This window comes from Taudactylus pleione, unplaced genomic scaffold (genome assembly GCF_031769625.1).
Source record: "Taudactylus pleione unplaced genomic scaffold, aTauple2 ptg000199l, whole genome shotgun sequence".
Classification (NCBI taxonomy): Eukaryota; Metazoa; Chordata; class Amphibia; order Anura; family Myobatrachidae; genus Taudactylus; species Taudactylus pleione.
The window spans coordinates 9496297-9508933 of record NW_028284601.1 but is presented as its reverse complement, the minus strand read 5'-3'; the positions used below and the strand labels follow the sequence as shown (position 1 = coordinate 9508933).

Sequence of the window (12637 nt, the reverse complement as noted above, 5' to 3'; positions counted from 1 at the left end):
CAGCTTGTATAGAAACTGGGAGTTGATACGAGATGATCAGAACGGAGTATAGAACTTTAATGATGACGAATGATTGGAGATTCTAGAGGTATTGGTAATAGCAGAGTACTAGTCCCGATTATAGAACAGCAGGAATTTGTAGTCAGCAGTATAGAGTGTATTCCACTAGGCAAATGCAGGAAACGTAGAACTGTGAATGATACCAGAGGCTGAAGACTTGTATGCAGGAACACGAACACAGGGTTAACCCCAGGTACAGGCAGAGTCCTTACTGAGTCCGACTCAGCTAGTAAATAGCAAGTTCTGAGTACTAGGTGCTGAGTTATGCCCAGTAAAATGATAGCTTGGAAGCTGGTACTAGGAGTACTGAACTGAGTTCAGTAAATAGACAACAATGATGTACTAAGTCAGAGATAAACGTCGATCTGGCAGGAGCCAAAAGGAAACCTTTAGAAGATGTTGCACAGGCGCTGACTGAGAGTTCAGAAAGGGTTTATATACCCAGTGCCTGCTGCTGGTTGGCCACACACAAACAGTTGATCCCAGGAGTGAATAGGATTAGTAATTGCTAGATCACATTATCAAACCAAGATGGCTGTGCCCATGGACAGGAGAAGCAACCATGGACACAGCGGAGCAGCACCATAGTAGGTGAGAACCACTGGGTAGCGGGGCTGGTTGATAGGCTCCCTGGCAGTGTTAAACTGTTCCATGTGGCAGACGCCACTCACAGCCATGGGGAGAGCTGGCATGTAAGAGAGTGCGCCGGAATCTGGACAGGTGGAGCGCAGCTGACCGGGACATCTGTTGCGGTCTGACAGTCTGGGTCCTGACAGTACCCCACCTTTTTTGGGTGGCCTCCAGACACCCACTAGGTTTCTGAGGAAATTTCAAATGAAAGTTTCATACCAATCTAGGAGCATGAACATCCGATGCCCTTGCCCAAGACCTTTCTTCTGGACAGTATCCCTTCCAGTCAACAAGATACTGTAAATGTCCTTGATGCCAACGTGAGTCTATTATCTTCTCAATCTCGAACTCCACTCCACGTGAAGTCTGGAGAACTGGTGGGGTTTTGGGTAACTTGACATGGAAGCGATTAAGTATCAAGGGCTTGAGCAAAGAGACGTGAAAGGAGTTTGGAGCCCATACATTGGGTGGAAGATGTCATTTGCAGGCCACAGGAATAATGACCCATTAGATATGAAAGGGTCCATTGTACCGGGGGGAAAATTTCATAGTGTGCACTTTAAGTCTTAGATTTTTTTCTAGACAGCCAGACACGATCTCAAGGAGAGAACTTGGGCACAGCAGAACGTTTCTTATCAGCGAATATCTTGTAATGAAGTGAAACTTTATTTAAAGATTGATGAATATGCTTCCAAATTTGTGAGAAGTGTTGATGGGCTACATTGGCAGCTGGTACTTCCACCATAGGTGAAGATTTAAATTCTGGAATGTGGGAATGTAGCCCATAATTGGCGAAAAAGGACTCTCTCCTGTAGCAGAATGATAGTGGAAGTTGTGGGCAATCTTAGCCTATGGCAAAAGATCTGCCCAGTTGTCTTGGGAAGAAGATAAATAAATCCTGAGAAACGTCTCTCAAGGTGCCCACACACATAGCGACATTTTACACGATTTGGCCGATTTCGACGAATCGTGAAGACGAATCGGGTAAAAAAAGTACAAATCGTGAGTTTATACTCACGAGCATGATGCCGATGCGCGTCCCCGCTCGTCGTATATCGCATCTTCTGATCTGCCATGCTGTAGGGCAGATTAGCCAATCTGGGATACAATGCATTGGCTGCAAGATAGATCTTTAGTCAGATTGGACATTTTTAACTCCAAATCATGATCACGACGGCAAGGGAGCTCCCGTGAAAGTTCATGAGGAAATTGGCCATAAAGTCGTATCGTGAGGACATCGGTATGTGTGTGGGCACCTTTAGTTTTGATTGACTCTCTCAGTCTGGCCGTTTGATTGGGGATGATAAGCTGACGAAAATGCTATTTAATCTGCATGTCAGAACATAGGGCTCTCCAAAAACGGGCTACAAATTGGACCCCTCAATCGGATACTATTTCTTGAGGAAGTCCATGAAGACGAAAGGTTTCTTGAATAAAAATCTGTGCCAACTTGGTGGCTGAAGGAATACGTGGCAAAGGAGAAAAATGAGCCATTTTAGCCAATTGATCCACTACTACCCAGATGTCTGTGTAACCTTTGGATTCAGGGAGATCTGTAATAAAGTCCATCAAAAGATGGGTCCAGGGTTTGACAGGAATCGACAAAGGATGGAGCAAGCCTGCAGGAGATTGTTGTGAGGTCTTATACTGTACACACTTGGGACAAGAACGAATGAACTCCTGTACATCTTTTTTCATTGGGTACCACCAATAACTGCATTGGAGAAGAGAGTAAGTCTTACGACCACACCAATGTGGCCAGAAAAAAGAGAATTGTGAGCCCAAGATAATAACTGATTCCCTAATTCTGGTGCGACAAAGGTTTTACCTCAAGGAGGACTAGAAGTCGTAGACGTATTTGCGAAAGCCAGAGGATTAATGATTGGATACTTTTGCTCCAATGTTTGTTCTTTTTCGTCCAGCAAGGACCTAGAGAGGGCATCGGCTTTACCATTCAAAGAACCAGGTCAATACTTGAGAACAAAGTCAAAACAAAAAAAAAAAGTGCGCAACGGGCCTGACAAGGATTCAAGCAGTGAGCAGATTTCAGGTACAAAAGGTTTTTGTGGTCAGTATAAATTGTTATAGGATGTTTTGCACCCTCTAATAAATACCTCCACTCCTCCAAGGCAAACTTAATGGCCAACAGTTCCTGATCCCCAATGGAATATTTTTTTTTCAGCTGCAGAAAATCTACGAGAAAAAACCCGCAGAACATGAGCTTCCCATCAGAAGATGTTTGTGACAAGACTGCTCCTACTCCAAAAATTGATTTGTCAACCTCCAGGATGAATTGTTTTTCCAGATCAGGTTGTATAAGAATAGGAGCCAAGGAGAAACTGTGCTTAAGACTATGGAAAGCAGAGAGGGCTTCTGGAGACCAAATAGCTGGATTAGCCCCTTTCTAGGTCATAGCCATGATGGGAGCCCCAATGGTGGAAAATTACTTAATACATTTTCTGTACTAATTTGCGAAGCCCAAAAACCTCTTAGCTTTCAAAGACGTAGGTAGGACCCAATCTTGAATGGCCTTGAGTTTTTCAGGATCCATGTGCAATTCTGAGCTGGAAATTATATATCCCAGAAAAGAAACAGTAGGAACCTCAAATATACATTTCAAAATCTTCCCATAAAGTTGATTAGCTCGTAATCAAAGCAAGACTTCTTTTACATGCCGATGATGTAAGTTGAGGCTGCGGGAAAAAATCAGTATATCATCCAGGTAAATGATAACCTATTGATACAGGATGTCACAAAAAATCTCATTCACAAACTTCTGGAATACAGCTGGAGCAATTCATAAGCCTAAGGGCATCACAAGGTTTTCAGAATGTCCATCACACGTATTGAATGCGGTTTTCCACTCATCCCCCTCTCTGATTCTTATCAAATTGTAGGCACCCCTAAGGTCAAGCTTGGTGAAGATGTTTGCACCTCTAACTCTTTCGAAGAGCTCAGTGATAAGGGACAACGTGTACTTGTTCTTGATGGTTATATTGTTCAAGCCCCAAAAATCTATACAAGGACGGAGTCCACCGTCTTTTTTCTTCACAAAAAACCCTGCTCCAGCAGGAGACAAAGAAGGTTGAATGAATCCCTTCTGTAGGTTTTCTTGAACATATTCAGAAATGGCCTGAGTTTCAGGGACCGAGAGGGGATAGATGCGACCTCTGGGAAGGACTTTACCAGGTATCAGGTCAATCGGGCAGTCCCAAGGTCAATGAGGCGGAAGCACATCTGCTGCCTGTTCAGAAAAGACATCAGCAAATTCTTGATATGGTTGAGGTAAAGTATCCAGGGAATGACTCTTGGAGTCCACGAGTCTAACCACTGGAGCCAGGTAGTGCTGTTGACAATAGGTACTCCAAGAAAGAATCTGAGCGTTATGAGGATTATGTCAACGCAGCCATGGCATTCCTAAGACAACTTCATGAGTAATGGCTGGAACTACCAAGAACTCTTCTTGCTCTACATGTAAAGCTCCAATCTTCATAGTTAGGGCATGAGTGACAGTTCCCTTTTCTATTCGATTACCATTAATAGCAGTGAGAACAATGGGGTGAGGCAGGACACAGAGAGGAACAGCCAGTTGCTGTGCAATTGATGAAGAGATAACATTGCTGGCAGCACCAGAGTCGCACAGAGCAGTATATTCAATGGAGTGAGAGTCAACACCTTCTATGAGAATGGGAATAAGACATTTTCCTGGTGTTTTGAACATGCACAGTAGGAAACCACCAGGAAAATGGCTGCCATGCCATTTCCCCTGTGATCTGCGCATGCGCAGTAGACCCCGGTCACATTCTAGTGCCTGGAGTCTATGGGTGCTCTCAGTTCGTTGATGGCAGCCGGGGACAGAGGAGGGGTCCCGGATGGTGAGTGAACACACGCCCCCTCCTCTCTTAATTCGTCCCTGCAGAGAGATCTATGTAATATGTCTCCAAATCTTCAAGCATTCCTTGAAAACTCACCTATTCAGACAAGCTTATCAAATCTCAGAATCACCCACATAATCTCCATAAGCTATCCTACACAATTACATCCCTATATACAGTCCACACATAACTGTACATATTTTCTATATATACATATATAGTGCTGTGAGCAAGGGCACCTAGAGGGAGGGGGGTGGGTACTAATTACCCAGGCCCGGGCTTGCTGGCCGGGTCCAACAGGGGCCCGGGTCTGGCGCTGCCCCCCCTCCATCTTACCTCACAGGAGCCCTCTGCAGTGGGAGATTGCTCATTGCTGCTGAACAGCAGCCGCAGCAGTCTCCTATGCCTGCTGGGGGGAGCGATTACACTGATCGCGCCCCCCATTGTTTTGCGCCGGGCTGGGGGGCTCACAGCACCCCCCTCCCAAGCGAACAGTGGCGCTGCAAAACTGTTTTTTTTTATCCTAAAGGGGGTGGTCACACCTCCTGCGGTTAGGTCACGCCCCCTTTCACCCAGGCCAGACGCGGCTCTTAGCGCCATCTGTGATATGAAGTAGTAAAAGGAATTATAGAAAAAGGGTTACATAGAGAAGAATGAGAAGATCAATGGAGTATGCTATATGAGGCTTTAAGAGAAGCTATGCAGATGGGGTTTATGGCATTACATGGAAATTTATAGGATGTGGTTATGAAGATTATTAGTAGGAATTATATGGAGAGCAGGAGGACAAACTATGTGGGTTTTAAATCTTTGGAAGGTGCCAGATTTCCATCACAAACAGTAAATAACGAATGTTTCCACATTTCAGTGATCTCTAAAGCAAACTGGGTACATAGGATCTATATAGTGACAAAGAGAACTGAATGCATATTTACAAATTTTATTAGTACAGATGTTTATAAAAGGACATGTTTTACTCATTTTGTACAAAATACTGGTGACAATATACAAAGCATTTTTCAGGTTAGTTATTGGTGCTGGAGTACGTGGGAAATTAATTGCCAAATATGTGCATAGTTTTGGAGGTCTTATTTCTTAAAAGCAAAACTATACATGTCTGAGATTGAGTGTTTCTTACAGTAATCATAGTATTTTTAGGCTTAGTTTGGTGTTGGCTTGAAGGAAAGATCATATGAGACTTGGTAGCCATCGTTGTACATGTAGAGCTTGTGATCGTTAGGATTGTAGGACACACTCTGCACATTCTCCATCATCTTGTCAAATGTGATACTCAACTGCTCCTCCTTTCCTGTGTTAGTGTCAAACTTGTAGAAGATCTCTTCTCTCCTTGTGTTGAGTGTTCTGGTAGCATACAAGACCCCACAGACCATGAAGGCGTTGGTGACACCAAGCTTGTACTGGGATGTAGACCAAGTGTTCTCCACAGTCAGGGTGAGCGGGTTGAGTTTGCTGATGACAATGTTGCCAGAGTTTGCCTCTGTAGAATGAATGACCCAAAGGCCATTTTCATCACTGGCCAGGTCAATGTCTTGCCAGACAGAGGATGCATAGGAGAAGCGGTTATTGTAGGCGGCATCTGTGAGCGTCTTACGCTCCACCACACTGGTGTTTACATTGAACTTGCAGATGTCCCTGCTATTATAACAATTGTAGTACATTGAATTGTTGAACATGATAATTCCACCACCTTGGCCACAAATAGAGTAGTCTATATTATTGTAAGAAATGGTCTTAGGGAGACTCTTATCTATGGGTCTTTTGTAGAGCAAGAGATCATCATAAGAAGGGTAGAATCGCATAATGTTCATCATACGAGCATCTGTCGTCAGTGGGGCCACCCAGTACACATCCTGATTAGCACCGGAGAAAGTGTCTTTGCCCCAACCTCCAAATTTATAGGAGAAGCCCAACCAGTTCAATTGCACCACAAATGGTTTGCTGATGTTCACAAGCCCTCCGTGATTGCAGGATCCTGCAGATATTACAATTAAAAAATAATATTTAGAATTAGCTAAAAAGTGCAATCCTTTCTTGAGCTTAATTACTCAATAGATATCTTCTTACTTGAAGTAGCAAAAAAAAATAATTATGCTAAATTTCTGTCCTTGGCTTCTTTACATTATGACTGGCTTCTGGAACCTGTCATATTGTAGGATATCAATATTTATCCTATCAATTCACTTACTTAGGCATAAAAAACTCTACATTATGACTGTACTAATTTCTCAAACTTTCTAAATGCAAACAGAAAATGTATGAAACAACTGTTCTCATATCATCTATCTTTCTGGTAATATTCTTGGCTACACTCATTCACTTGTTTCCACAAGTGTCTGTCTACTTCATTCAGCTGCTCTGTAAACAGAACAGTAATATTTATTGTATAGTCTAATTCCATTGACCTACCATAACTCATGGGTGGGGTGGGTTTGGCCTGGTCTTTCTCACAATCCTCCAGTCTCTTACGCAAGGCAGCAATCTCCCGTCTTACAGCCAGGACGTTGTTCTTGTCGTATGACTCTAGCTGGTTCACCATGACTGAAATATTATGGATCTGGAATTAAGACATAGAGGTAATATTAGACAATAGTAAAATGCTTTGATTACTAGTAGGTAACATGTTTGATCTACAGTAAGCTGAATGATCATCTTTAGCAGATATGAAAATATACTATAAGAAAAAGTGCTGATTTCATAACTCTAAAATGCTGTTGAAGCTCTATACTATCTTTCCTCCCCTGACCTCTCCCCCCTCTCCTCTCATTTGTATCTCCAACTGTCTGCTATCTTTTATTTCTTAAATTTAATATGGAAACTGACCCTCCCGCATAACATTCATTATTGTATCCCTCCCAGTGCACTGTCTTGGAGTTACCCTTGACTCCTCCCTCACCTTCAAACCACACATTCAGCACCTCTTGTAGTCCTGCCATTTCCATCTCAAAAATATTTCTAGGATCAGACCCTTTCTCACCCGGGATACTACGAAGACCCTCATCCACTCACTGGTCATCTCCAGATTGGACTACTGTAACCTCCTTCTATCTGGCCTACCTGACTCTGACCTCTGTCCTTAACGCAGCTGCCCAGCTCATCTTCCTCTCCAAAAGTAGTACATCTGCCTCCCCTCTCCTTCAAGCCCTACATTGATTCCCCTTCACCTTCAGAACTCAATTCACGCTTCTCACACTTACCCACAAAGCCCTCACTCATTCCTCTCCCAGTAACATTTGTGACCTTATACCTTATCTCCCTTCACACTCCCAACTGTCCATTTTGCTCTGCTAATGAATGCCACCTCTCCTGCCACCTGATTACTTCTTCTCACAACAGCCTCCAAGATTTTGCATGTACTGCTCCCTACCTCTGGAATTCTCTACCTCTCCCTGTCATACTCTCTGTAAAACTTCAAACAGGCTCTAAAGACCCACTTCTTCCTGAAAGCCTTCCATCTCTTATCCTAACACTCTGTCCCATGCTCACTATCTACCCCATCTGTGTTACCCCTGTCTGTCTGCCCCTGCCCTTTAGAATGTAAACTCTCATGAGCAGGGCCCTCTTCCCCATGTGCTTTTTCCTCTCTTACTATTATTTATGGCACCTAACCCTTGACTTCTGCCACATGCTACTTATTTGAGTGTTATGGCCACTGTTACAGCAATGTTTCTTTATATATCATGTACTTGTCCTGCAATTGTATTGTACTGTAAGTCACTGTTCTCTTGTTCTGCTCAATTGTTTATGTACTTTGTTAGGCACTGCAGAACCCTTGTTGGGCCATATAAATAAAGGATGATGATAATAATAATAATAATAATAATAATAATAATAATAATCAAATTACCTCCACAAAGAGAGTTTCCACCAGAATATTGGATCCATCAAAGGATTCTCTGAGCTTAACCACCAAAGACTCCATCTCTCTGATCTCCAGCTTGAGAAGCTGAAAGTCCAGCTCTGTATAAGAAATACCTCCCATCTCTACCACCTCCACCCGCCTAGTCAGATTCTTCAGCTTCTGCAGGTATCCAATCAGTGTAGCTTGGTAACTTTGTATCTGAAAAGGATAATGAGAATTGTCATGCCTTCAGCATCATTTTATGTTTGCTGTATGCACCTACAGTATTCTGTGGAAGCTCCACCTAGTGGTCAGCCTGGTATCACTTTAAAGTAATCTGAACCACAGAGCCTTCCCCTCTGTAACAGCAACAAATGTAAGAATTCTGACTTACGTTTGCTACCATTAGATCTGCTGACAGTTCAGATCTTAGTGATGATTGTGTTTTAATAGTCAGTACATTATTACACTGTGCAGCTTCTCATGTACATGTTGTTTGCATAGCTTGTATTGTACATATTGCATGTCTTTTATATTTGAGTAACATAAAGTGTACATTTCAACTCCATTCCATTATTTGTTTGTAGTAGAGTACTATCATTAATTCATGAATCCTATTACTACAATAAACATAATTCTTCAGATTTTCTTAACTAGATTGTACTTATTGAAAAAGAGTGACTATGCTGTTCACTTATACTCAGCCCATAGGGAAGTTTATTGAGAGAACAGAACAAGAATGTTTATAAATTTAGTGTAAAAAATTAGTTCTATAAAGGAATTAACAAACTGACCACAAACTATTCATAGTTGAATAACATATTATTGTGCAACTTTTTAGGCATTTCACACTAACAAATAGTTAATTGCTTTAATTTACATTTTAAATAGTATAAATGTTTAAAACTGTATCTATTATGTACACATACAATAGAGACAGGTACAGTTTGTTGTTGGCTGAACATATATTCTTTGTTCTCATTTTACCTTAGTGATCTCCTGCTTCACATTGATGCTCAGCTCCTGGTTGGATATCTCTAGGACCTCCATACGATCTGCCGGGAATGTGGAGTCTGGGAGGACCATAGAGCAGCGACAGACACCTAGCTCATCTAGAGACCCTGTAGAGTTCACCTGTGAACGGAGATGAAATACTTGAGCATAAACCAAAGGGTGAACCAAAGCAACAATAGGGCAATCTGGTTGTTTTATTTATGTGCCGGGAGATGGGGACACAATTTGCAGGACCCGTCTGACCAATTGTTTTTGCTGTCTATGTTATTCATCTTTTATCTGGCAAAAATTGGTGACGGAGTAAGTTTAAAAATATATATTTATATATTGTTGTTTTATACATTAAACATTGGTGAGCTGTGCTTATATCAACATACATGCATGGCTCCATTTACAAAAAAATGTCTGGTGTGATGTATAAAAAAAAGGGTAAATCATCCCTTTAGATTGATTGTACCTATATTTATCTATATAGTATCTGTTTCTTACCAAAGAATAGTACTAGACATTGACTAGATATATATCTAGTTCTATACATGTTCTACCCTTTCCAGGGTCTACCAACATTTATATTTGATTGATCCTGCGACAATTGTTTGTGAACAGTGCTGTACTTGTTACTCTATTTGTTTCTCACTATATGTACTATTGTCAATATGTTGTAAAAACTTCAATAAAAAACATTATAAAAAAAGGGGTAAATCTCCTAATTCTTCATATCCCTTCCCTGCCTGATACTGTTTTTGAATGGGACATATCATGAGATACAGTATGTGTGTTTCAACAGACACACGTAAGCACATGTGGTTTTATTCAATAGAATTTTTACAACTAAGTTCAGAGCTCAAAATGTTCTTTTTAATGTAATAAAAAAGGAAAGATCCTGACCCATACAGCCAGTGTGTTTCCTGCTTGCAACATGCTAAGAGTCGGAGTGTGCGGGCCTGAGGGGAAGTGGAGGGCAGACATAGGTTGTAAGGGGAATTTAAATGAACTGAAATCAATAATTAGACATGGTTATAGAAAATTACTAATATTTCTCCTATTAATAGTTTGTCAGTAAAACCTTGATCATATTTGGAAATGATGAGAGAACAGCCATTGCATGCAGATGTAATCCAGGAATCACCAATTTACAAAATTCACCTGAATGGTTACGCACACTGCTAACAGCTTTAGTAGGAGAGAGGAGAACAACTGATTGACAAGCAGAGGCATTTTCGGGGCGGTGCGGAGACAGCCGATGTTCCCAGAAATGGGGCGTATCGCCCATGTTTTTCTGGGAGTGGCAAGGCCAAGATCTGCGTCTATGGATGCAGTTTCCTGGCCTCTCAATCCAGCCAGCCTGCGCAAGTTGAGCCTTACTCAGCTGGCTAGCGCCGTCCACCATCGCGACTGACGGTTGCGATGCTGAAGACAGGCGGTGACATTGGTCGCAGTGCTGGGCTCGCAAATGCAGCGGGAGGGGGGTCAGACACCTCTTGCTGCATTTGCATATTTGCAAGGACGGAATTGCAAAGCTGCTTGTGTGGGGCTTTGCAATTCTGCTCTGTGCTGAATCAGCCCCTAAATTGTTAGTTTTAGGATGGAGATTAATTTCTAATTACAATTTGTAAATTCAATTGTTATTTTAAAATCTGCTCTCTGTTTACTATTTATGAATTATTGGCCACTATGAAAATATTTCAGCAATAACTAAAATGACTATTAATTTGTTCTTATGACTTCTACCTGTTTGACAATAAAATCTACCTAATTCTGTGTTATTTTCCCTGGCAGATTCTTTCAGTGTTTATGACCCCTGGAGACTACAGATGTGTGATCAGCAGTAATGTACTCACCAGAGAGGCAGCCTGGCTGTGCAGTACACCCAGGGCAATTATCAGTAGTGGCAGCATCTTGTCTCACAGACCTGGCTCCTGTCCTGTCCCTGTCTTACACTTGGACACTGGCAGTGCAGCTCTATTTATGAGGACAGGTTTACAAGGGAGTGCCCTCTAGAGATTTCCAAATTGTCCCCAGATGAAATCAAAGACTTCCTTTCCAGTACACCCCCTATCTGTGCCTATATGTTGTGAAATCACACTGTTGACATAAGTGTAGTAATGTCCTTTGAAATCTACATATGAAATAGTCTTCTAGTTAATGAAAGAAAAGGACTTAACCCATTATGTGTCAGGGACCTGCAAGCTGCTGTGTGTAAGAGAGTGAAATAATACAGGGATAGAGAACGTGTCTAGTTCCAAAAAATTGATACAATATTTTTAAAGTGTCTATATCTTACATTGTCACTAATGTCCCTTCTTTTAAAGATTTCCAGTGCACTACTTTTCTTGTTATACAGACCCGATATACAGATGTGCCCTCATACACCGAGCATCTATATACCACAAAGCTGGCGCGACTGAGACGCTCCGAGATGAGTAGCGTATTTTTTGTGTAGTTTTTTTATATTTCGCACCTGAGTCTCATTCACAGATACGGAAGAAGCCACAAAAGTGAACCAGAGACGGCAGGCTGCACAGGAATTGGGGTTAAACACAGGGCCTGATTCAGCAAGGAACGCAAAGGAGAGAATGCACGCACTTGGCCAATGTTTTCATAGTGCGCATGTGTACGCATCGCACTGCGCGTGCACGAACTAGCCAGTGCAACCGGGTTAAGGTACGCAGACTACACGCAGTGTGTACGCAGACCCTTCCGAAATTGATTGACAGGAAGTGCCGTTTGTGGGTAGTGACGGGGGGTGGTCAGGCAAACGCAGGCATGCCTGTGCGTTGGGCTGCCATTATAGGGGCGTGCATATTTAAGGCAACCATAGCGTAAGACGTACACAGGAAGCGGGCAAAATCCTGCGGCAGGTCAGGTCAACCACTATTGTGCTTATGGGTCCGATGGTTCTTGATGTTACCGATGTTTACACTATCTTGGGTACTGGTCAGGCTTTGAGTAAAGGGAGATGGGCGGCTTAATGTGGGGCTGGGTGTCTGCATCTTGTGCTGCGGTCTCCGTGCATATGCATTGATTAGCATATCCTCACAGCGGCCGGGTTCGTGCGTCTGCTAGCGTGCGTAACTTGCTGAATTAGGCCCAGAGTCACAGATGAAGCGCAACAGAACTCGGTGGGAGAAAAAGCCGCAGCCGCTCGCATCGGAGCTCTTTTTACACAGATTAGGACTCGGTCGCACACAGATATACA

General features: G+C 42.5%; 1 protein-coding gene across 1 annotated transcript; it reads right to left on the bottom strand.

The window, feature by feature from the left end:
* Positions 1-5489: 5489 nt before the first annotated feature.
* LOC148518771 (olfactomedin-4-like) lies at positions 5490-11367 on the bottom strand. The gene is made up of 5 exons (XM_088477106.1): positions 11280-11367; positions 9412-9558; positions 8431-8643; positions 6993-7140; positions 5490-6558 (listed from the first exon to the last, which is right to left on the bottom strand). The coding sequence occupies exons 1-5, from the start codon at positions 11334-11336 to the stop codon at positions 5726-5728; spliced, it is 1398 nt and encodes a 465-aa protein (XP_088333232.1). The 5' UTR covers positions 11337-11367; the 3' UTR covers positions 5490-5725.
* Positions 11368-12637: the final 1270 nt, after the last annotated feature.

Excerpts from the sequence above, each read along its gene's own strand:
- LOC148518771 (XM_088477106.1), bottom strand. The coding sequence starts at position 11,336 with ATGCTGCCACTACTGATAATTGCCCTGGGTGTACTGCACAGCCAGGCT. Across the intron at positions 9,559-11,279 it reads ACAGCCAGGCTGCCTCTCTG|GTGAACTCTACAGGGTCTCT; the intron begins GTGAGTACATTA and ends CTCCGTTCACAG. Across the intron at positions 8,644-9,411 it reads TGAAGCAGGAGATCACTAAG|ATACAAAGTTACCAAGCTAC; the intron begins GTAAAATGAGAA and ends TATCCTTTTCAG.